The sequence below is a fragment of the Pelodiscus sinensis genome, chromosome 17 (assembly GCF_052426305.1).
Source record: "Pelodiscus sinensis isolate ZL-2025 chromosome 17, ASM5242630v1, whole genome shotgun sequence".
In the NCBI taxonomy this organism is placed as follows: Eukaryota; Metazoa; Chordata; order Testudines; family Trionychidae; genus Pelodiscus; species Pelodiscus sinensis.
This window is the reverse complement of record NC_143068.1, coordinates 35,999,203-36,024,385: the sequence shown is the minus strand read 5'-3', so window position 1 is coordinate 36,024,385 and position 25,183 is coordinate 35,999,203. Positions and strand designations below refer to the sequence as shown.

The 25,183-nt window shown below is 65.4% G+C and overlaps 1 protein-coding gene across 1 annotated transcript in view; it reads right to left on the bottom strand.

Moving 5' to 3' along the window:
* SLC12A5 (solute carrier family 12 member 5) overlaps positions 1 to 20,099 on the bottom strand; it is a 120,487-nt gene extending 100,388 nt beyond the window's left edge. The window contains exon 1 of the mRNA XM_089769796.1: positions 19,956 to 20,099. Coding sequence (XP_089625922.1) covers positions 19,956 to 20,031 — 76 coding nt within the window. The 5' untranslated portion in view covers positions 20,032 to 20,099. The remainder of the gene's footprint in view (positions 1 to 19,955) is intronic.
* Between the last annotated feature and the right edge of the window lie 5,084 nt (positions 20,100 to 25,183).

Genomic DNA, 25,183 nt, shown 5'->3' with positions numbered 1-25,183 from the left:
GCCAGGTGAGAAGTGGCTAGGCTGTGGCCTACGTGCCTGCCTTTAGGCACCCCCCCCGTGCGCGCGCGCGCACACACACACACACACACACACACGCATGCATACATGCACGCACACACGCACGCATACACACACGCGCATACACACACACACACGCACGCATGCATACACGCACGCACACACACACACGCACACACACACACACGCATGCATACACGCACACACACACGCATACACACACACACGCATACACACACGCGGACGCACACACGCGGACGCACACACGCGGACGCACACACGCACGCGCACACACGCACGCGCACACACGCACGCGCACACGCATGCGCACACACGCAACGCACACGTGCACGCGCACATGCACACGCACACGCAACGCACACGCGCACATGCACACACATGCACGCGCACATGCGCACGCGCACACGCACACACACACCCCGACAACCAGTGGCTGCCAGACGGAGCGGCCAGCACACCCCAGTGCGTCACAGCATTATTCCAGCTGTGGTGTCCCACGCTTTTATCCAAGGCAAGACGATGTTCTCTGGCCCTGTCTGAACGACTCCTAACACTCGGTTTGCTTTTTCGACTGTCGCTGCGCACTGAGGGTCTGGCTACACGGGGGCGGGTTCGGGAGAAGGGTGCAAATTGCGCTCACAAAGCCTCTGCCGGAAAAGGAATCGAGACGATATGCAAATGGGGAGATCTTTGAGAAGCCCGTCACAGTCTGCTCTGGTCTTAACTATCATGAGCAGTTTGGTACCAAACGTTGCCACCTCCCTGTTCCCCCCTTTCTCTAGATCATTTATATCTAAGTTGAATCGGACGGTCCCAGGACTGACCCTTGGGGACCCCACTGGTCACCTCTCTCCACTCGGAAAACTGACCTTTGTTTCCTGTCCTTTAACCAGTCCCCAGTCCGTGAACGGGCCTCCCCTCTTATCCCAGGACAACGTACTTTGCTCAAGAGCCTTTGGTGAGGGACCTTGTCACTGGCTTTCTGGAAATCTAAGTCCACTAGATCCACTGCATCCCCCTTGGCCACGTCTGTTGACCCCACAAAGAACTCTCGCAGATGGGTGAAGCAGCATTTCCCTTCACAGAAACCATGTTGACTTCCCCCCAACAAGGGTCCCTGGAGCAGCACGCGGGGAGCCAAGGGTCTGTCTACACTAGCCCCCTAGTTCGGACTAGGGAGGCTAATGTAGGCGTCTGAAGTTGCAAATCAAGCCCTAAATGGAACTACCTGTTCAACCTCCTTGCAGGGCTTTAAACCGAACTTCCGGGTCCCTGCCGCGTGTAGACGCGGGGAGTTCGTCCGGGCTTGTACATTTCAAAAATGGCGCCGGCCGGGAAGATGCAAATCAAGCGCGGGACATTTAAATCCCAGGCTTGATTTGCAATTCGAATGCCACATTAGCCTCCCTCGTTCGAACCGGGGGCTAGTGTAGACAGACCCCAAGAGACACCCGCCCCAGCAGGCGCCCCTCTGCCAGCCCACACAGTTGCCCTGGCGCCTGGCCGCTCTCCTGCCCAGGACGTGGGCACCCCACTGAGCAGACCCCCAGGGGCTGTGTGCAAGGTGCCCCTCCCACAGCCATGCCCAGGAAGGGGGCGGGGAGGGCATCTCTCCTCCCAATTACCACCGGCTGCCTTGCACTGCAGGGCTCCAGGCTACAGGGCAGGCATCGCCATGGGGCGGGGCACCCTGCAGAGCTCCCCACCTGCCTGCCAGCTCCTGCTGGGCCCACACCCTGCTCACTGCAGCACAGCGCCCCCTGCTGGGCCCCGCTCCGCTCACTGCAGCACTGCGCCCCCTGCTGGCCCCCGCTCCGCTCACTGCAGCACTGCGCCCCCTGCTGGCCCCCGCTCCGCTCACTGCAGCACAGCGCCCCCTGCTGGCCCCCGCTCCGCTCACTGCAGCACTGCGCCCCCTGCTGGTTCCCGCTCCGCTCACTGCAGCACTGCGCCCCCTGCTGGCCACCGCTCCGCTCACTGCAGCACTGCGCCCCCTGCTGGCCCCCGCTCCGCTCACTGCAGCACTGCGCCCCCTGCTGGCCCCCGCTCCGCTCACTGCAGCACTGCGCCCCCTGCTGGCCCCCGCTCCGCTCACTGCAGCACAGCGCCCCCTGCTGGCCCCTGCTCCGCTCACTGCAGCACTGCGCCCCCTGCTGGCCACCGCTCCGCTCACTGCAGCACTGCGCCCCCTGCTGGCCACCGTTCCGCTCACTGCAGCACTGCGCCCCCTGCTGGCTCCCGCTCCCTGCAGCACTGCGCCCCCTGCTGGCCCCCGCTCCGCTCACTGCAGCACTGCGCCCCCTGCTGGCCACCGCTCCGCTCACTGCAGCACTGCGCCCCCTGCTGGCCCCCGCTCCGCTCACTGCAGCACTGCGCCCCCTGCTGGCCCCCACTCCGCTCACTGCAGCACTGCGCCCCCTGCTGGCCCCCACTCCGCTCAATGCAGCACTGCGCCCCCTGCTGGCCCCCGCTCCGATCACTGCAGCACAGCGCCCCCTGCTGGCCCCCGCACCGCTCACTGCAGCACAGCGCCCCCTGCTGGCCCCCGCTCCGCTCACTGCAGCACAGCGCCCCCTGCTGGCCCCCGCTCCGCTCACTGCAGCACTGCGCCCCCTGCTGGCCCCCGCTCCGCTCACTGCAGCACTGCGCCCCCTGCTGGCCACCGCTCCGCTCACTGCAGCACTGCGCCCCCTGATGGCCACCGCTCCGCTCACTGCAGCACAGTGCCCCCTGCTGGCTCCCGCTCTGCTCAGTGCAGCACAGCGTCCCCTGCTGGCTCCCGCTCCGCTCACTGCAGCACTGCGCCCCCTGCTGGCCACCGCTCCGATCACTGCAGCACTGCGCCCCCTGCTGGCCCCCGCTCCGCTCACTGCAGCACTGCGCCCCCGATGGCTCCCACTCCGCTCACTGCAGCACTGCGCCCCCTGCTGGTTCCCGCTCTGCTCACTGCAGCACTGCGCCCCCTGCTGGCCAATGCTCCGCTCACTGCAGCACTGCACCTCCTGTTGGCCCCCTCTCCACTCACTGCAGCACAGCGCCCCCTGCTGGGCCCCTGCCCCACTCACTGCAGCACTGCGCCCCCTGCTGGGCCCCTGCCCCAATCACTGCAGCACTGCACTCCTAAGTACATCAGGAAGCATTTTGCCTGTGTCAGGACTGTCCCTTGGTTTGGGGTTCGCTTTTCATGTCCCTGCTCACCTGACCCCTCTGCCTCATACACCGTACCCAGCTCTGACTGCCCTGCACATGCAGCAGGGCCCCCCTCAGAGCAGAGTCAGGCACGGGGCAGCTGCTGGGGTATCTGCTCAGGCGGCAGGAGGGTCCCCTGGCTCAGCCTCATGCTCCCCCCCAGGCATGCACCATAGAGATGGGTAGGCACATTTCCCTGACAGGCACACAGCATGTTTCCATGGTAACCACCAGCAACCCCAACTCTGAGCAAGGGAGCCCCCCCCATGACATGGATGCCGCATGCCCTGCAGCCACCCACCCCCTGCTCTGGGCAGCCCAGACCCCTCCCCCCACAGGGCCAGCGAACAGCTCCAATGATCCCCGTCACATCAGGGAACAGCACGAGAGAAATGACACTGGGCCTGGTTGCCATGGAAACAAGAGAGCCTGCTCATCCTGTTTGGTACCATGGAGATTTCCATGGCGCCCTGGCTGTATCTGGACATTTTTCTGTGCACAGTGTTTGTGTGACACCAATACCTGTACCCAGGGCTTTGCCCCCCCAGTGCCCTCGTCTGCCTCCCCATACGCCCCTGCCCACCTCCCAATGTACCCACAGCCCCCTGCCTCCCCCTGCACCCCTCCCTGCCCGCCTCCCAATGTACCCACAGCCCCCTGCCTCCCCCTGCACCCCTCCCTGCCCGCCTCCCCCCTGTACCCACAGCCCCCTGCCTCCCCCTGCCACCCCTCCCTGCCCGCCTCCCAATGTACCCACAGCCCCCTGCCTCCCCCTCCCTGCCCGCCTCCCAATGTACCCACAGCCCCCTGCCTCCCCCTCCCTGCCCACCTCCCAATGTACCCACAGCCCCCTGCCTCCCCCTGCACCCCTCCCTGCCCGCCTCCCCCCTGTACCCACAGCCCCCTGCCTCCCCCTGCCACCCCTCCCTGCCCGCCTCCCAATGTACCCACAGCCCCCTGCCTCCCCCTCCCTGCCCGCCTCCCAATGTACCCACAGCCCCCTGCCTTCCCCTGTACCCACAGCCCCTGCCTCCCCCTGCCACCCCTCCCTGCCCGCCTCCCAATGTACCCACAGCCCCCTGCCTCCCCCTCCCTGCCCGCCTCCCAATGTACCCACAGCCCCCTGCCTCCCCCTGCCCCCCTCCCAATGTACCCACAGCCCCCTGCCTCCCCCTGCCACCCCTCCCTGCCCGCCTCCCAATGTACCCACAGCCCCCTGCCTCCCCCTGCACCCCTCCCTGCCCGCCTCCCCCCTGTACCCACAGCCCCCTGCCTCCCCCTGCCACCCCTCCTTGCCCGCCTCCCAATGTACCCACAGCCCCCTGCCTCCCCCTCCCTGCCCGCCTCCCAATGTACCCACAGCCCCCTGCCTCCCCCTCCCTGCCCGCCTCCCAATGTACCCACAGCCCCCTGCCTCCCCCTGCCCCCCTCCCAATGTACCCACAGCCCCCTGCCTCCCCCTGCCACCCCTCCCTGCCCGCCTCCCAATGTACCCACAGCCCCCTGCCTCCCCCTGCACCCCTCCCTGCCCGCCTCCCCCCTGTACCCACAGCCCCCTGCCTCCCCCTGCCACCCCTCCTTGCCCGCCTCCCAATGTACCCACAGCCCCCTGCCTCCCCCTCCCTGCCCGCCTCCCAATGTACCCACAGCCCCCTGCCTCCCCCTCCCTGCCCGCCTCCCAATGTACCCACAGCCCCCTGCCTCCCCCTCCCTGCCCGCCTCCCAATGTACCCACAGCCCCCTGCCTCCCCCTGCACCCCTCCCTGCCCGCCTCCCCCCTGTACCCACAGCCCCCTGCCTCCCCCTGCCACCCCTCCCTGCCCGCCTCCCAATGTACCCACAGCCCCCTGCCTCCCCCTCCCTGCCCGCCTCCCAATGTACCCACAGCCCCCTGCCTCCCCCTCCCTGCCCGCCTCCCAATGTACCCACAGCCCCCTGCCTCCCCCTCCCTGCCCACCTCCCAATGTACCCACAGCCCCCTGCCTCCCCCTGCACCCCTCCCTGCCCGCCTCCCCCCTGTACCCACAGCCCCCTGCCTCCCCCTGCCACCCCTCCCTGCCCGCCTCCCAATGTACCCACAGCCCCCTGCCTCCCCCTCCCTACCTGCCTCCCCCCTGTACCCACAGCCCCCTGCCTCCCCAGGCCTCCCCACACCGTGGACCCGTGTGCCACATGAGTAGTGCCCCGAGGGGCTCAGGGCAGAGAAGGCTGGAGGGCCTGACCCCCAGAGAGAGGAGGCTCCCCGAGAAGGGGCTGTCGCCCTGGAGGGGAGCCGCCCGGGGACCGACCGGCCACACGTGGGCAGGGGCTGTGAGGCCGTGGCAGGCGGCGCAGCAGGGCCCGGGGACATGGCCAGAAGACGCTGCCAGGTCCCTGCAGCCCCTAGGCCCAGGGGGGCTCCGTGCAGTGCCCCCTCCCCCACGCACTGGCCCTGTCCCATGGGAACTGCAACCAATGGGAGCAGACCCCAAGCCGCTGCCCCAGCCCTGCACCCCTCCTGGCCCCTCCCAGAGCCCACCTGGTGACGCAGAGGGAGGGAGGCGGAGCCTCAGAGAAGGGGCGGGGCAGCAGGCAGGACAAGGGGGTTGGGTTTTGTGCACCAGCATGGCCGGGGGGGGACCTCGGCCGCGCTCTGAAATGGCCCCCCAGAGACCTGCCCTGCCTGCTCCAAGGGGCAGCTGGATGCCCCCGCCTGCCGCAGGCCCCTCCCTGCCCCTCCCGGCTGCAGCGGGGCAGCCAGGGCCCAGTCCCGCAGGCTCTTCCAGCTGCCCTGAGCAGCGTGGCCCAGGGCTGCCGAGGAGACTCCGGTTAGCAGCCCGGGGTCGGCGCACGAGGGGTGCGTGGTGCCGCAGAGCTGGGAGGGACGAGGCTGCTGGCACCCACCCCTCCCCCAGAGCCAGGCACCCCAGCCCCCCCCAACCCAGTGCACCCACCCCTCCCCCAGAGCCAGGCATCCCAGCCCCCCCAACCCAGTGCACCCACCCCTCCCCCAGAGCCAGGCATCCCAGCCCCCCCAACCCAGTGCACCCACCCCTCCCCCAGAGCCAGGCACCCCAGCCCCCCCCAACCCAGTGCACCCACCCCTCCCCCAGAGCCAGGCACCCCAGCCCCCCCAACCCAGTGCACCCACCCCTCCCCCAGAGCCAGGCATCCCAGCCCCCCCAACCCAGTGCACCCACCCCTCCCCCAGAGCCAGGCATCCCAGCCCCCCCAACCCAGTGCACCCACCCCTCCCCCAGAGCCAGGCATCCCAGCCCCCCCCAACCCAGTGCACCCACCCCTCCCCCAGAGCCAGGCACCCCAGCCCCCCCCAACCCAGTGCACCCACCCCTCCCCCAGAGCCAGGCACCCCAGCCCCCCCCAACCCAGTGCACCCACCCCTCCCCCAGAGCCAGGCATCCCAGCCCCCCCAACCCAGTGCACCCACCCCTCCCCCAGAGCCAGGCATCCCAGCCCCCCCCAACCCAGTGCACCCACCCCTCCCCCAGAGCCAGGCACCCCAGCCCCTCCCAACCCAGTGCACCCACCCCTCCCCCAGAGCCAGGCATCCCAGCCCCCCCAACCCAGTGCACCCACCCCTCCCCCAGAGCCAGGCACCCCAGCCCCCCCCAACCCAGTGCACCCACCCCTCCCCCAGAGCCAGGCATCCCAGCCCCCCCCCAACCCAGAGCCCTTCCGCTCCAGCAGAGCTGGGGACAGAGCCCAGCAGGGTGGAGGGTAACACGGTGACTCCGTGGGAAGAGCCACCCCCCCACATCGGACCTGCCCTGGGTCTCACTTGAGCCTCCGCAGCCCCCTGCTTCCCCCCCAGGCGCTGGGGCGCGTGTGCAGAGCAGCCATGAAGGGACGTTCACTTTGACAGGCCTGTGCGGCCCCCTCCCCGCCCCCCGTTGCAGGGTAAAGCCCCAGACAGCGTTTGCCAATTACCAAGCCGGCCGGCCGGAGCTTCACCCCGTGAAAACGAGGCCGTGTCGGGGTAACCCTCGATTAACGCGCCTTCGCTTTTCAAACACGTTATTCGCAGCCCTAGTTTGAACCACAGATGACAAGGACACCTGGGGTTGGGGGCGATGCAGCCTAGAGCCTGCTGGACGGGGGCAGGGGCTACGCAGCACAGTCCCAGCCAATGTCCCCTCTACTTTTTCCCCTCCATGTGTGGAATAAGTTTGTTCTGTGCACGGAGACATGTGCAGATGTGCACCACCCACAAACACAACCCCAGCTGTGGGCTGAATCTCTCCTGAGCAGCCACACGAGCGTCCAGGGACCCCACCTCTCCCCCAGAGCCAGGCACCCCATCCCCCCCACAGCCCTGCAGGAGCAGAGCCCCGCTGCTGAGTCTGGTGGGATCACAGACGCCGAAACCTGCATGGGGCAGCCTGGTGCAAAGGTTTTGCCAAATAAAAACGTAGGGAGGGAAATGGCGGGGGAGGGGGGGGAAGCTATGGGTCTGGACCAAGGGGCAGCAGCACAGCTGTTGTGGGGGAGCCCATAGCTGGGATAACAGTGGGAGGTAGGTTGGCACAGAGTGGCACCGAGGGGCACCGGCACAGCCGGGGGTGGGTGCCAGGGCTGGAGGGGGGCACTGGGGGGCACTGGCAGAGCCGGGGGTGGGTGTCCAGGCTGGAGGGGGGCATAGGGGGGCACCGGCAGAGCCGGGGGTGGGTGTCCAGGCTGGAGGGGGGCATAGGGGGGCACTGGCAGAGCCGGGGGCGGGTGCCCGGGCTGGAGGGGGGAAGGGGGAGGGGCACTGGGGGGCACCGGCAGAGCCGGGGGCGGGTGCCCGGGCTGGAGAGGGGCACTGGGGGGCACCGGCAGAGCCGGGGGCGGGTGCCCGGGCTGGAGAGGGGCACTGGGGGGCACCGGCAGAGCCGGGGGCGGGTGTCCGGGCTGGAGGGGGGCACTGGGGGGCACTGGCAGAGCCGGGGGTGGGTGCCCGGGCTGGAGGAGGGCACTGGGGGGCACTGGCAGAGCCGGGGGCGGGTGCCCGGGCTGGAGAGGGGCACTGGGGGGCACTGGCAGAGCCGGGGGCGGGTGTCCGGGCTGGAGGGGGGCACTGGGGGGCACTGGCAGAGCCGGGGGCGGGTGTCCGGGCTGGAGGGGGGCACTGGCAGAACCGGGGGCGGGTGCCCGGGCTGGAGGGGGGCACTGGGGGGGCACTGGCAGAGCCGGGGGCGGGTGCCCGGGCTGGAGGGGGGCACTGGCAGAGCCGGGGGCGGGTGCCCGGGCTGGAGGGGGGCACTGGGGGGCACTGGCAGAGCCGGGGGTGGGTGCCCGGGCTGGAGGGGGGCACTGGGGGGCACTGGCAGAGCCGGGGGCGGGTGCCCGGGCTGGAGGGGGGCACTAGGGGACACTGGCAGAGCCGGGGGCGGGTGCCCGGGCTGGAGGGGGGCACTGGGGGGCACTGGCAGAGCCGGGGGTGGGTGTCCGAGCTGGAGGGGGGCACTGGGGGGCACTGGCAGAGCCGGGGGTGGGTGTCCGGGCTGGAGGGGGGCACTGGGGGGCACTGGCAGAGCCGGGGGCGGGTGCCCGGGCTGGAGGGGGCACTGGGGGGCACTGGCAGAGCCGGGGGTGGGTGTCCGGGCTGGAGGGGGGCACTGGGGGGCACTGGCAGAGCCGGGGGTGGGTGCCCGGGCTGGAGGGGGCACTGGGGGGCACTGGCAGAGCCGGGGGCGGGTGCCCGGGCTGGAGGGGGGCACTGGGGGGCACTGGCAGAGCCGGGGGTGGGTGCCCGGGCTGGAGGGGGCACTGGGGGGCACTGGCAGAGCCGGGGGCGGGTGCCCGGGCTGGAGGGGGGCACTGGGGGGCACTGGCAGAGCCGGGGGTGGGTGCCCGGGCTGGAGGGGGCACTGGGGGGCACTGGCAGAGCCGGGGGCGGGTGCCCGGGCTGGAGGGGGGCACTGGGGGGCACTGGCAGAGCCGGGGGCGGGTGCCCGGGCTGGAGGGGGGCACTGGGGGGCACTGGCAGAGCCGGGGGTGGGTGCCCGGGCTGGAGGGGGCACTGGGGGGCACTGGCAGAGCCGGGGGTGGGTGCCCGGGCTGGAGGGGAGCACTGGGGGGCACTGGCAGAGCCGGGGGTGGGTGCCCGGGCTGGAGGGGGCACTGGGGGGCACTGGCAGAGCCGGGGGCGGGTGCCCGGGCTGGAGGGGGCACTGGGGGGCACTGGCAGAGCCGGGGGCGGGTGCCCGGGCTGGAGGGGGGCACTGGGGGGCACTGGCAGAGCCGGGGGTGGGTGCCCGGGCTGGAGGGGAGCACTGGGGGGCACTGGCAGAGCCGGGGGTGGGTGCCCGGGCTGGAGGGGAGCACTGGGGGGCACTGGCAGAGCCGGGGGTGGGTGCCCGGGCTGGAGGGGGCACTGGGGGGCACTGGCAGAGCCGGGGGCGGGTGCCCGGGCTGGAGGGGGCACTGGGGGGCACTGGCAGAGCCGGGGGCGGGTGCCCGGGCTGGAGGGGGGCACTGGGGGGCACTGGCAGAGCCGGGGGTGGGTGCCCGGGCTGGAGGGGGCACTGGGGGGCACTGGCAGAGCCGGGGGCGGGTGCCCGGGCTGGAGGGGGCACTGGGGGGCACTGGCAGAGCCGGGGGTGGGTGCCCGGGCTGGAGGGGGCACTGGGGGGCACTGGCAGAGCCGGGGGCGGGTGCCCGGGCTGGAGGGGGGCACTGGCAGAGCAGTAGGCTGCAGAGGGCTCTAGATCCCAGCTGGGCAGTCTTTCTCTGGGTACAGGAGGTGCCCGCGCTCGGTGCCAGGGAACAGCCCCCACGGGAGGGGGGGTCCTGCACAGGCTTGCCCCAGTGCAGTGGAACAGCAGCGCCCCCCCTTGGGCCCTCTGCCAGGGGCTGCCACGTGGTCTGGGGCTGAGCTCCCGGCCTCGGCGGCCTGCGAGGGCCAGGAGAGCCGGCCAGCCCGTGCCCCCCTCGCCACAGGGGCGGCCAAGAGGCAGGGAGAGGAAAGCTCCGGGAAGCGGCCCAGCGGTGAGAACAGGAGGCCCATGGGGCAGAGGCCGGGAGGGGCAGAGGCTGGAGCCGCCTGGGCGGGATGCTTAGCACGCAGCAGAGCCTGCATCCCGCAGGGCAGAGCCCACGGCCCTTGGCAGCCCCTCTAACCAAAGCCCTGCCCAGCCGGGGCACAGGTGTCAGCCCTGGCGCTGCCCGCAGCAGCCGGACGAGGGCTCACCCTGCCCACGGTTAGCCAGGATGCAGGCTCCTAGCCCCAGCAGCTCGGCCTGTCCCCCGCCTGCCAGCCAGGAACCAGTGACGCAGCTCCAGCAAGGTCCCCTGCCCCACCCCCCACCCCGTCCCTTGGCACCACTGACTTCCCTTCTGCTCCCAGCCCTACCACTGAGGCCACGGCGCCTCGGGGGTGCTGGCCAGGGCTGTGTTGCTAACACCCCCCCCCTCCCACTGGATAGGAGCAGGCAGGCCGCCAGGGCCCCACCGGGTGATTTAGGGTGTTAATTTGCGGTGAATTGACTAGCCGATGGAATTCCCGCCTGTCTGCATTCCTCCTGTAGACGCACAAGAGCCCCACTGGCCCCTTGCACGTTTCCAAGGGGGAATGCGGGACTCGCGTGCAGCCCAGGGCCGGCAGGAAGTCATAAGAACATCAGAACGGCCGTGCGGGGTCAGACCAAAGGTCCATCTAGCCCAGTATCCTGTCTGCCGACAGTGGCAGCACCAGGTGCCCCAGAGAGGGTGGACCGAAGACAATGATCAAGCGATTTGTCTCCTGCCATCCCTCTCCAGCCTCTGACAAACAGAGGCCAGAGACACCATTTTATCCCCTGGCTAATAGCCTTTTATGGACCTAACCTCCAGGAAATTATCCAGCTTCTCTTTAAACTCTATTAGGGTCTGTCTACACTACCCCCCTAGTTTGAACTAGGGTGGTTAATGTAGGCAACCGGAGTTGCAAATGAAGCCCGGGATTTAAATATCCTGGGCTTCATTTGCATCTTGCCGGGCGCCGCCATTTTTAAAGCCCCGGTAGTTCGGACTCCGTGCCATGCTACACGCGGCATGGAGTAGGTAGTTCAAATTAGGCTCTCTCGTGGAACAAGGTGTACCGGTAGTTCGAATTAGAAAGCCTAATTCGAACTACCTACTCCGTGCCACGTGTAGCCGCGGGCAGGGAGTTCGAACTACCAGGGCTTTAAAAATGGCAGCACCCAGCAAGATGCAAATGAAGCCCGGGATATTTAAATCCCGGGCTTCATTTGCAACTTCGGTTGACTACATTAACCACCCTAGTTCAAACTAGGGTGGTAGTGCAGACATACCCTTATAGTCCTAGCCTTCACAGCCTCCTCTGGCAAGGAGTTCCACAGGTTGACTACACGCTGTGTGAAGAAGAACTTTCTTTTATTAGTTTTAAACCTGCTCCCCATTCATTTCATTTGGTGTCCTCTAGTTCTTCTATTATGGGAACTAATAAAAAACTTTTCTTTATCGGCCCTCTCCACAGTGTGACGGCACGTTGGGGTCCCCTGTCTTCTGCACCCCCGAAATGGCACGAACAGACTCCGCCAGCCAGTAGAATAGAGGTGGTTTATTGCCTCTCCAGCATACAGCACAGCACAGATGTCATCAGGTTACAGGGCAGGCCTAGGATGCCTCAGCCCCCCTTGATATGGGGGGGGTCTCGGCTTCTAAACCCCCCAGCCTGTTGCTGAGGCTGCTTCCTCCATCCTCCCAGACCTGAACTAAACTAACTCTCCTCCAGCCCTGCCCCCCAGCCAGGGCAGCATCCACCTTCCTTTGTTCCTCTCCATGGGGGGTGGCTGGTCAGACAGGTTGCCAGATGCCTTTCAATAATGACTCATCCTGTTTTGCTGGGCCGTGGTACCAACTGCAGCCAGTGGGGGTTACCCCAGAGCCAGCAGCATAGAAACCAGCCAGGTACCCCCACTGCGTCACAGCCCTCTCCACACCACTCATGATTTTATAGACCTCTATCATGTCCCCCCTCAGTCTCCTCTTTTCTAAACTGAAAAGTCCCAGTCGCTTTAACCTCTCTTCATATGGGACCCGATCCAAACCCCTAATCATTTTAGTTGCCCTTTTCTGAACCCTTTCCAAGGCCAAAATATCTTTTTTGAGGTGAGGAGACCACATCTGTACACAGTATTCAAGATGTGGGCATACCATAGTTTTATACAGGGGCAGTAAGATATTCTGGGTCTTATTTTCTATCCCTTTCTTAATAATTCCTAGCATCCTATTTGCCTTTTTGACCGCCGCTGCACACTGCGTGGAAGTTTTCAGAGAACTGTCCACGATAACGCCAAGATCTTTCCTGATTTGTTGGAGCCAAATTAGCCCCCATCATACTGTACGTATAGTTGGGGTTATTTTTCCCGATGTGCATTACTTTACACTTATCCACATTCAATTTCATTTGCCATTTTGTTGTCCAATCACTCAGTTTGGTGAGATCTTCTTGGAGTCCCTCACAGTCTGCTTCTGTCTTGACTATCCTAAACAGTTTGGTATCATCTGCAAACTTTACCACCTCACTGCTTACCCCTTTCTCCAGATCATTTATGAATAAGTTGAAAAGGATTGGTCCCAGGACTGACCCTTGGGGGGACACCACTAGTTACCCCTCTCCAATCTGAAAATTTACCATTTATTCCTACCCTTTGTTTCCTGTCTTTTAACCAGTTCTCAGTCCACGAAAGGACCTTCCCTCTTATCCCATGGCCATGGAATTTACACAAGAGCCTTTGGTGAGGGACCTTGTCAAAGGCTTTCTGAAAATCCAAGTATACTATATCTACTGGATCCCCCTTGTCCGCATGTTTGTTAACCCCTTCAAAGAACTCTAAGGGTATGTCTACACTACAAAGTTAATTCGAACTAGCAGCCATTAGTTCGAATTAACTTTGCTAGGCGCTACACATGCAAACCGCTAGTTTGAACTTAATTCGAACTAGCGGAGCGCTTAATTCGAACTAGGTAAACCTCATTCTACGAGGACTAAGCCTAGTTCGAATTAAGTAGTTCGAAGTAAGGGCTGTGTAGACCCTTAATTCGAACTAGTGGGAGGCTAGCCCTCCCCAGCTTTCCCTGGTGGCCACTCTGGGCACCACCAGGGAAACTTGTCTGCCCCCCTCCCGGCCCCGGAGCCCTTAAAGGGGCACGGGCTGGCTACGGTGCTCGTGCCAGGTGCAAGCCTGCCAGCACCCAGCCAGCAGACCCTGCCCTCGAGCCGGCTCGAGCCGACCACCCGCTGCCACCCAGCCCTCTGCCTCTTCCCGGGACCAGGCTGGCGGCTCCCGGGAGCTTGCCCGGGTCCGCAAGAGGCAGGTGTCCGCCTGGTCTAGTGCAGATATCGTGGACCTCGTCCACGACCTCCGCACTAGGCACAGGAAAGTGGCCTTCTAGGGCAGGAGAGCTGCCAGCCTGGCCACCCAGGAGCAGGTTGGCATGAAAATCAAGGTGGTCCAGTGAGACCCCCGACCCTGAGCCCTGAGCTTACAATGGCCGTACTGGGTCAGACCAAAGGTCCATCTAGCCCAGTAGCCTGTCTGCTGACAGCGGCCAACCCTAGGGACCCTGGAGAGGATGGACCAAAGACAATGACCAAGCCATTTGTCTCGTGTCATCCCTCTCCAGCCTTCCACAAACAGAGGCCAGGGACACCATTCCTTCCCCCTGGCTAATAGCACTCCATGGACCCAACCTCCATGACTTGATCTCACTTCTGTTTAAACTCTGTTCTAGTTCTAGCCTTCACAGCCTCCTGCAGCAAGGAGTTCCACAGGTTGACTATTTGCTTTGTGAAGAACAACTTTCTGTTGTTAGTTTGAAGCCTGCTACCCATTCCTTTCCTTTGGTGTCCTCTAGTCCTTCTTTATGGGAACTCATGAAGAACTTTTCTTTATGCACCCTCTCCACCCCACTCATGATTTTATAGACCTCTATCCTATCCCCCCTCCGTCTCCTCTTTTCTAAGCGGAAAAGTCCCAGTCTCTTTAGCCTCTCTTCATATGGGACCTGTTCCAAACCTCTGATCATGTTAGTTGCCCTCCCCTCTCCCACCCTCTCTCTTCCCCTCTCCCACCTCCTTTTCCCAGTCTCCCCAAGTTTTGTTCACTAAAGAGAGTTCCTATTTTTGAACACACGTGTCCTTTATTTTGTACATCAGGAAGGGGGGCTAGAGAAGGGTAAGTGGAAGGAGGTGAGGGAGGAATGGGGCACGAGCCCCCGATGGGGAGGACTGGGCTGGCTCTGCGGGCTTCTGGGGGTGGAAGCTCTCCTGCAGCCCCCCAATTGCCCCCTCTCCCCAGATGGCAGCCTACAGCAAGTGCAGCCGGGCTGATGGCCGAGTGCTGTGATGTGCCCAGTGTGGGCACTCCGGGCACTCCAAGCCAGGACTGCTTTGCAAGCGGGGAGCCCCTGAGAACTGTCTGTCCGGGGTGGGGGTTGGGTCCCTTTAAGCACAGCCCTCGGCTAGCCTGAGGCAGCAGCTCCACGCTCTAAGTCCTAACCTGATGCCCTGCCGGCACTGCTTCCGGCCATCCTTAAGCCCGGTTCAGGGTCCACTCAGTGTGGACATGCTAGTTCGAATTAGCAAAATGCTCATTCAAACTAGCTTTTTAAGTCTAGATGCGCTAGTTCGAATTAGCTTAGTTCAAATTAACTAATTCGAATTAAGTTAGTTCGAATTAGCGCTGTAGTGTAGACGTACCCTAGTAGATTAGTAAGACAGGATTTCCCTTTACAGAAACCATGTTGACTTTTGTCCAACAAATGATGTTCTTCTACATGCCTCACAATTTTATTCTTTTCTATTGTTTCAACTAATTTGCCCGGTACTGAAGTTAGACTTACCGGTCTGTAATTGCCAGGATCGCCTCTAGAGCCCTTTTTAAATATTGGTGTCACGTTGGCTACCTTCCAGTCATCAGGTACGGAAGCCGATTTAAAGGATAGGTTACAAACCACAGGCAATAGCTCAGCAATTTCCCATTTGAGTTCTTTTAGACCCCTTGGATGAATGCCATCCGCCCCGGAGATTTGTTAACATTAAGTCACACGGGAGCCAGCTTTGATGTGTACAGGGTCCCCGGCGGGCCCATGTGCATTCCAAAGAGGAAGCGCAGCACGGAGCCTGGCGCCAGGGGGAGACTCAGAGTTTCAAAGCGGCAGCACCGCACGGAGCCCGAGCTCAGCGGAGCGGCGCTGCCCCCGTGATCGCCACCTCGGCATCAGTGAGCAGCGCCGCGCAGCCGGGGACGGGATCCCTGCCGCGCTGCCCCTTTGCCGCGCCCCCTTGTCCCCTCCCTGTCGGAAGAAGATGTCCGGAAGCTCTCTTCTGGAAAAGCTTCTTCCGAAAGAAGCCCACAGCCTGCAGCCTTAGCGTGTCTGCCCCAGATCCTGGGCCGGGGCCAGGGAGGGGCTGGGACGCGGATGCTCTGCTGAGTCCCCGGTGGGACGTGTGCGTGGGGCGTTGCGCCCGCGGGCCTGCGCTGCTATCTCAGTGTCTCCGGGAGCAGCCGGCGTCGCCGCCTGTGGGGAGGGGGCTGCTCAGGGACTGGCTATTCCGCTTGGGCGAGGGGCCTGGAGCGTGGCCCATACGGGCCCGAGGGAGGCGGCCGGGAGCCGGAGACCAGCAGGGACCCCCCGGCTGTCGCCATAGAAAGGACCCGGGCAGGGGAGGTGATCATGTGACCCGCTCCAGTTTGGGAGGTGCACAGGGAGCACTGGGGTGTGTGTGGGGGGGGAGGGGTTATAACCTCTCCCCGTGTGGGGGGGCAGGGTGGGGCACAGGGAGCACTAGGGTGTCTGAGGGGAGGTGGGGGAGGGGTTATAACCTCTCCCCTGTGTGAGGGGGCTGGGGGGCACAGGGAGCACTGGGGTGTGTGAGGGGAGGTGGGGGATGGGTTATAACCTCTCCCCTGTGTAAGGGGAGGTTGGGGGGCACAGGGAGCGCTGGGGTGTGTGAGGGGAGGTGGGGGATGGGTTATAACCTCTCCCCTGTGTAAGGGGGGCTGGGGGGCACAGGGAGCACTGGGGTGTCTGAGGGGAGGTGGGGGATGGGTTATAACCTCTCCCCTGTGTGAGGGGGACTGGGGGGGCACAGGGAGCACTGGGGTGTGTGAGGGGAGGTGGGGGAAGGGTTATAACCTCTCCCCTGTGTAAGGGGGGCTGGGGGGCACAGGGAGCGCTGGGGTGTGTGAGGGGAGGTGGGGGATGGGTTATAACCTCTCCCCGGTGTAAGGGGGGCTGGGGGGCCACAGGGAGCACTGGGGTGTGTGAGGGGAGGTGGGGGATGGGTTATAACCTCTCCCCTGTGTAAGGGGGGCTGGGGGGCCACAGGGAGCACTGGGGTGTGTGAGGGGAGGTGGGGGATGGGTTATAACCTCTCCCCTGTGTAAGGGGGGGCTGGGGGGCACAGGGAGCACTGGGGTGTGTGAGGGGAGGGGGGAGGGGTTATAACCTCTCCCCTGTGTAAGGGGGGCTGGGGGGGCACAGGGAGCACTGGGGTGTCTGAGGGGAGGTGGGGGATGGGTTATAACCTCTCCCCTGTGTAAGGGGGGGCTGGGGGGCACAGGGAGCACTGGGGTGTCTGAGGGGAGGGGGGAGGGGTTATAACCTCTCCCCTGTGTAAGGGGGGCTGGGGGGGCACAGGGAGCGCTGGGGTGTCTGAGGGGAGGGGGGAGGGGTTATAACCTCTCCCCTGTGTAAGGGGGGGTTGGGGGGCACAGGGAGCACTGGGGTGTCTGAGGGGAGGTGGGGGATGGGTTATAACCTCTCCCCTGTGTAAGGGAGGCCTGGGGGGCACAGGGAGCACTGGGGTGTGTGAGGGGAGGGGGGAGGGGTTATAACCTCTCCCCTGTGTAAGGGGGGCTGGGGGCACAGGGAGCACTGGGGTGTGTGAGGGGAGGGGGGAGGGGTTAGAACCTCTCCCCTGTGTAAGGGGGGCTGGGGGGCACAGGGAGCGCTGGGGTGTGTGAGGGGAGGTGGGGGATGGGTTATAACCTCTCCCCTGTGTGAGAGGGGCTGGGGGGCACAGGGAGCACTGGGGTGTGTGAGGGGAGGGGGGAGGGGTTATAACCTCTCCCCTGTGTAAGGGGGCTGGGGGGCACAGGGAGCACTGGGGTGTGTGAGGGGAGGGGGGAGGGGTTATAACCTCTCCCCTGTGTAAGGGGGGCTGGGGGGCACAGGGAGCACTGGGGTGTGTGAGGGGAGGGGGGAGGGGTTAGAACCTCTCCCCTGTGTAAGGGGGGCTGGGGGGGCACAGGGAGCGCTGGGGTGTCTGAGGGGAGGGGGGATGGGTTATAACCTCTCCCCTGTGTAAGGGGGGCTGGGGGGCACAGGGAGCACTGGGGTGTGTGAGGGGATTTGCTTGTGTAACTTGGTGCTGGGCGGAGCGGCAGGTGGAGTGCTCGGTGGGGCTGGTTTGACGCTGTGGGGTAGGGGGGTCGCATTCACGGGTGGCCGTGTTGTGCTGTGTGATTCCCACTGCTCTGTGCTGCTCCGCAGTGACTGTGTGTGTGGGTGGGCGGGTGGGCGGGCGCGCGCAGTGCCCAGTGGGGGATGGGGTCCCTGGGGGGAGCGCCTGAGGGGAGGCCCGTAGGGAATGGCCTGGCCCCTGGCCCCAGGGGGAAGATGCAGCCAGTGACGGTCAGTTACCACCTGGGGCCCGGGAATCTGAACAGGGAGTGGGGCCGCCTGGGGGCTGGCTGGGGGAGAGGGGAATCTAGCTGGCTTGGGGGGCAGGGCAGGGGCCCAGAGTCCTGGCCCTGGGCCCCCCTCTCCCCAGGCTGGGCTGTGCTGACGGCTCCTGTAACCACACGTGTGAGCTGTGCTGTGTCCCTCGGAAGCAATAAACCTTCTGCTGCACCTGCTGCCTGAGAGTCCCGACTGGCTGTGGGGGGTGCCGGGCCCGGGGGCTCCCCCACACGCCGTGACAGGTGCCCCATAGCGGAGGGACCCAGTGTGGGGTTGTAAGCAGCCCTGGCTCTGAGCCGCGTGCCCAGATTTCAGCTCGGAGCGTTAGGCTTGCAGGACGCACGCGGGATCTTTCCCACATCACAGCAACCCGGCCCACGCCGTGGCCCCCACGAGGGATGTGAAGTGGCGGGTGGCAGTCGCTAGGCAGCCGGCTGAGTTCCGGCTCGCGCCAGGCCGGGACCAAACCCCGCTGCGGCTCTGCAATGTAGAGGGCAAGAGGAGTCGGGCCACCCCTGCCCCCCAGCACTGCCTCTAGCGGGGGGAGGGGCAGGTGGCACCATGGAGACAATGCTGGGGGGACCGGCTTTAGCACCAGCTCCTGCTCCCCCCTTTGCTGCCTGATACAGAGGCGGGAGGGGACGCGAGTGGTCGGCTGGATGCCCTGGTAAGCTGAGTGCGCCCTTCCCTCCCTACCCCAGCCCACCTGTGTTACCGCCCCTCCCGCCACACTGCTCTGAGTGACTCCCTGGGCACGGGGCAGGCCCCCAGCGGGGCTGGCAGCCTCCGGCCTCTCGCACGGTCCCCAGGGCGACCTGCCCCGTGGCCAGGCCAGAGCCTACTGCACTCAGGGGTCACTGACAGCCCGGGGGTCCATGGGCCAGACAACAGGAGCCACACCCCTCCCCTGGCCCCCCCTGCACAGCCCCACGCAGCCCGCACGTCTGCCACACGGGCCAGGTTCAGCAGCTCCCTGCCGGCCTCCTGCCAGGCGCCCTGCCGAGGACAAACTCCCGGCCGTGCCGTGGGCAGGCTGCTGCCCAGCTTGGCTCTCTCAGATCGATACGGCTCCGGGATCGCCGGATGCTCAGCCAAGAGGGGGGTCTGCTGCGCTCCACCCCTGGGCCAGAGCCCCTGCACCCAGGAGCCACAGGCAGGAGCTGGCAGGCCCCACTCAGGCCCAGCTGGGCTGGATCCTGCCAGGCTGGGTGCCCCAGGGCAAGACCCGGCCCTTTGCTGCTGCCTGCCTCCCCCTCTGGCTGGGGCAACAGGCTGCCCGGCTGGGCATGTGCCACGCCAAGTCCCTGGAGAGCTGCCCCCCCCAGGGCACCCCCAGCTGCCCCCCCGCCCCAGGGCATTCCCCAGCTGCCCCCCCCCCGCCCCAGGGCACCCCCAGCTGCCCCCCCCCCCGCCCCAGGGCATCCCCCAGCTGCCCCCCCCAGGGCACCCCCAGCTGCCCCCCCCCAGGGCACCCCCAGCTGCCCCCCCCCGCCCCAGGGCATCCCCCAGCTGCCCCCCCCAGGGCACCCCCAGCTGCCCCCCCCGCCCCAGGGCATCCCCCAGCTGCCCCCCCCCGCCCCAGGGCATCCCCCAGCTGCCCCCCCAGGGCACCCCCAGCTGCCCCCCCCGCCCCAGGGCACCCCCAGCTGCCCCCCCGCCCCAGGGCACCCCCAGCTGCCCCCCCGCCCTGCGGCTCAGGCGCCCGGAGAGCTGGGGCGTCCCGCCGGCACGGACAGCCAGCTCCAGGCCTCCCCCCAGCTCCACCAAGGGGGCTGCCTGCCCAGGGTGCTCTGCTCCCACAGACGGGGACACGCCCCCAGCGGCCGGGCCGCGGCTGCTCCCCCACGCGTGGGGCTGGAAGTGAATAGCGGGGGATGGGGGGCCGCCCCCCACCGCCCAGCCCTCGGGCCGCCGCCCACCCCGGCTCCCCCCGTCGGCCAGCGCCCTGCGCCCTGCAGCGAGCCTGGCGCCCCCCCCAGCAGCAACTTCTGCCCGGGCCAGCGGCTCCTCCCCCGCCTGGCCCCGCAGGTCCCCGGCCGGCGGCACCCCCCTACCTTTGCCGTCTGCTCCGGGGGGGCGGCCGGGCGGGGCCCCTTGCGGCAGCGCCGTGACCGTGAACCGCTGGCTCATGCCCCGGCCGTGGCAGGGGCCGCCTCGCCCGCTCCCGCCGCCTGTCTCCACAAGTGTCTGCCGGCGGCACCGGCTGCGGGAGTCAGAGCGGCCCCCCCTCCGCCGGCCGCCCGGCCCGGTCCTAGTGCCCTCCCGCTGCCGCGCACAGGGCCCCGGGCACTGCCCCCCGGGACCCGGCTCGCCCAGGCGCCGGCTGCCCTGCGGACCGGACCGGACCGGGTGTCGGGCTCTGGAGCAGGAACTGCTGCAAGGCGCCCCCGGGGCCTCGAGTCTGCAGTGACCCAGAGCTGGAGCTTCCCCTTAGTGGCGGGGCAGTGCAGCTGGAGGGGGCAGTGGTGGATGCAGTCCAGTTAGAGGGGCACAGTGGCAGGTGCAGTGCAGCTGGAGGGGGCAGTGGCGGGCGCAGTCCAGTTAGAGGGGCACAGTGGCGGGTGCAGTGCAGCTGGAGGGGGCAGTGGTGGACGCAGTCCAGTTAGAGGGGCACAGTGGCGGGGCAGTGCAGCTGGAGGGGGCAGTGATGGATGCAGTCCAGTTAGTGGGGCACAGTGGCAGGTGCAGTGCAGCTGGAGGGAGCAGTGGTGGACGCAGTCCAGTTAGTGGGGAGCAGTGGCGGGGCAGTGCAGCTGGAGGGGGCAGTGGTGGACGCAGTCCAGTTAGAGGGGCACAGTGGCGGGGCAGTGCAGCTGGAGGGGGCAGTGATGGATGCAGTCCAGTTAGTGGGGCACAGTGGCAGGTGCAGTGCAGCTGGAGGGAGCAGTGGTGGACGCAGTCCAGTTAGTGGGGAGCAGTGGCGGGGCAGTGCAGCTGGAGGGGGCAGTGGTGGACGCAGTCCAGTTAGAGGGGCACAGTGGCGGGGCAGTGCAGCTGGAGGGGGCAGTGATGGATGCAGTCCAGTTAGAGGGGCACAGTGGCAGGTGCAGTGCAGCTGGAGGGAGCAGTGGTGGACGCAGTCCAGTTAGTGGGGAGCAGTGGCGGGCGCAGTGCAGCTGGAGGGGCGCAGTGGTGGGCACAATGCAGCTGAAATGGGCAGGTGCAGTGCAGCAGGAGGGGGTAGTGATGGGCGCAGTCCAGTTAGTGGGGCGCAGTGCAGCTGGAGTGGGCAGGTGCAGTGCAGCTGTTGGGGGCAGTGGTGGGTGCAGTACAGCTGGAGGGGGCAGTGGTGGGTGCAGTGCAGCTGGAGGGGGCAGTGGCGGACGCAGTGCAGCTGGAGTGGGCAGTGGTGGGTGCAGTGCAGCTGGAGGGGGCAGTGGCGGACGCAGTGCAGCTGGAGTGGGCAGTGGTGGGTGCAGTGCAGCTGGAGGGGGCAGTGGTGGACACAGTGCAGCTGGAGTGGGCAGGTGCAGTGCAGCTGGAGGGGGCAGTGGCGGGGGCAGTGCAGCTGGAGTGGGCAGGTGCAGTGCAGCTGGAGGGGGCAGTGGTGGCCAGCGCATTGCATTTTTAAATCCCCCTTAGTCCAAACTCCGTGCCCGCGGCCACACGCAGCTACACGTGGCACGGCGTAAGTAGTTCGAATTAGGATCTCTAATTCCAACTACCGGTGCTCCTCGTTCCAATTCAAACTACCTACTCCGTGCCGCGTGTAGCCGCGTGTAGCCGCGTGTAGCCGCGTGTAGCCGCGGGCACGGAGTTCAGACTAAGGGGGATTTAAAAATGGCGGTGCCCGGGAAGATGCAAATGAAGGCCGGGATACTTAAATCCCGGGCTTCATTTGCAACTCTGGTTGCCCTCATTTGCCCACCTAGCTCGAACTACCGAGCTAGTGTAGACGTACCCTTGGAGGGAGTCAGTGGGAATCCCACAATACAGACAAAACTGAAAACAACAACCAACGGGCTGGTAGCGCTTTACAGACGAACAAAACACGTCGGTGGGATCATGAGATTTCCTGGGCACAACCCACTTCTTCAGATGACCAGAGTGTGGGATGTCTGGGACCAAAATAAATAGGGGAGAAGGGAGGGGACTGGAAAAAGAAAAAGATGGGGGAGAGGGGGACAAGAAGAGGCAGTGGGGAAAAAACTATATCAAGGGGAAAGCCGAACTGGAATGTAATAGGGAAAAGAAATAGTTTCCAAGTCCCTAAAGGCTGGATACTCAAAAGAGGCAGAAAAGAACCAAGCAGACAGCACCCTCCATACATCACAGAGCCCTTCCCTATGAGGCACCAACCAGCCCCCCGCGCACCTCTGCTGCCACCCTGGCCAGCTAAAGGTTACACAAGCAAATCCCCTTGACACCCCAGCACCCTGTGCCCCCCCGCCCCACCTCACACAGGGGAGAGGTTCTAACCCATCCCCCACCTCCCCTCAGACACCCCAGTGCTCCCTGTGCCCCCCAGCCCCCCTTACACAGGGGAGAGGTTATAACCCATCCCCCACCTCCCCTCAGATACCCCAGTGCTCCCTGTGCCCCCCCGCCCCACCTCACACAGGGGAGAGGTTATAACCCATCCCCCACCTCCCCTCAGACACCCCAGTGATCCCTGTGCCCCCCAGCCCCCCTTACACAGGGGAGAGGTTATAACCCACCCCCCACCTCCCCTCAGACACCCCAGTGCTCCCTGTGCCCCCCAGCCCCCCTTACACAGGGGAGAGGTTATAACCCACCCCCCACCTCCCCTCAGACACCCCAGTGCTCCCTGTGCCCCCCACCCCCCTCACACAGGGGAGAGGTAATAACCCACCCCCCACCTCCCCTCAGACACCCCAGTGCTCCCTGTGCCCCCCAGCCCCCCTTACACAGGGGAGAGGTTATAACCCACCCCCCACCTCCCCTCAGACACCCCAGTGCTCCCTGTGCCCCCCCGCCCCACCTCACACAGGGGAGAGGTTATAACCCATCCCCCACCTCCCCTCAGACACCCCAGTGCTCCCTGTGCCCCCCCAGCCCCCCTCACACAGGGGAGAGGTTCTAACCCATCCCCCACCTCCCCTCACACACCCCAGTGCTCCCTGTGCCCCCCCAAGCCCCCTCACACAGGGGAGAGGTTATAACCCCTCCCCCACCTCCCCTCAGACACCCCAGCGCTCCCTGTGCCCCCACAAACCCCCCTCACACAGGGGAGAGGTTATAACCCATCCCCCACCTCCCCTCAGACACCCCAGCGCTCCCTGTGCCCCCCCAAGCCCCCTCACACAGGGGAGAGGTTATAACCCCTCCCCCACCTCCCCTCAGACAGCCCAGTGCTCCCTGTGCCCCCCCAGCCCCCCTCACACAGGGGAGAGGTTCTAACCCATCCCCCCTCATCTGAGCAGGTTCTCCCAGTCCCAGAGGGCCAGCCCCACGCCCAGGTCAGTTTTTAGGGCAGCCCCTTCCCCAAGGAGCCCGCCGGGCCGTGCCCGGGCCTGGAGCAGCGCTGGGTTTATTCCTAAGAGGAGGAGGCTGGGGAAGGCCAGCGCATTGCACAGCCATGCCCACGGCTGGGGCAGGCTTGGAGCAGAGAGAACGAGCTGCCGGCTCACTGGTCTCTGGAGCTCGTCCTGTGCCAGGCTGGCTCGCCAGACCCCTCCCGCTCTGTCCCCAGCCAAGGGGCTCTGGAGCAGCGGGCGGAGTGAGGGCAAGACGGAGGCGCCCCAGGGCCTCTCCCCGGCCCATGCAGAGGGAAGCCCATTGCCCATTGACCGTACCTCCCCGAAGGGGCTTGGTCGCTTGCCCGTGTGTCCTGGCGGATCAGTGGCCCTGGGTTCCCAGCCGAATTCCTCAGATGTGATTTGGCAACATGGGCCCATTGTCAGGCAAGTGCTGGCAGTCGCTGGCCTCTCCGCCCTGCACGGTGGGGGGTGCAGCCTGCCCATGGCTCTCGGCAGCAAAGCTTTGGAATCCCTGCGGAGCCAGTGCTGGGAATGTCCCTTGCAAACAGCAGCCAGGCGCGGGAATAGCAGACAGGCCCTGCCGGCTCCTCCCCGGCCCTGGGCCCAGAACACTGGGTTCTGCACAGTCGCCTCAAAACCCAGCCACGCTGCACCCCCCCCCGCCCCCTGGCTGGGCGGCCAGGCAGAGTGGGGCAGGTGCTGGGGCGGTGGGTCATGGCCCACTCATGGTAACCTCTGCCTCACCTCCCTCCAGTGCCCCAACCTCTGCCTCAGCCCAGTGAAACAGAGTGAGGCTGGGGGACAGTGACGGGGGGAGGGGAAGGGGCACGGTCTCAGAGAAGGGGTTCGACCATGGGACTCTGTTCCGGGTGCAAGGATTGCTAGGAAGCGATGGGACCCACCTAACCAAGAGAGGAAGGAGCATCTTCGCGGGCAGGCTTGCAAACCTCGTGGGAAGGGCTTTAAACTAGGTTCGTTGGGGGACGGTGACCAAAGCCCTGAGGGGAGTGAGGAAGTCGGACACGGGGAAGAATCACAAGGAGGAACGAGCGACAAAGGGGGACCCCTGATTCGGATGCAGAAGGCAGGGCAAGCAACTGGCTACCTGCGGGGTTTGTACACCAATGCGAGAAGCCTGGGCAACAAACAGGAAGAATTAGAAGCCCTGGACCAGTCAAAGAACAGTGATTTTATCAGAATAACGGAGACGTGGTGGGACAACTCGCATGACTGGAGCGCTGGCATGGAAGGGGATAAACTGTTCCAGAACAACAGGCGGGGGAGAAAAGGAGGAGGAGTTGCACTGGATGTAAGTGCAGTAGGATTGCTCGGAGCTCCAGTATATAGAGGGAGAAAAGCCTGTTGAGAGTCTACGGGTTAAATTTAAAGGTGGAAGCAACAGGGTGATGTTGTGGTTGGTGTCTGCTATAGACCAGATCAGGTGGATGAGGTAGACGAGGCTTTCTTCAGACAACCGAGAGAAGCTTCCAGATCACAGGCCCTGGTTCTCGTGGGGGACTTTAATCACCTGATATCTGTTGGGAGACCAATACAGCAGGACACAGACAATCCAGGAAATTTTTGGAGAATATTGGGGATAACTTCTTGGTACAAGTGCTGAAGGAACCGACCAGGGGCCATGTGCAGCTTGACCTGCTGCTCACAAACAGGGAGGAACTAGTAGGGGAAGTGGAGGTGGGTGACAACCTGGGAAGCAGTGATCATGAGATGGTCGATTTCAGGATCCTGATCAAAGGAAGAAACCATCCTGATGCGCAGCAAGAAGAGCAAATATGGTAGGCGACCAGATTGGCTTACCAGGGACATCCTTGGTGAGCTTA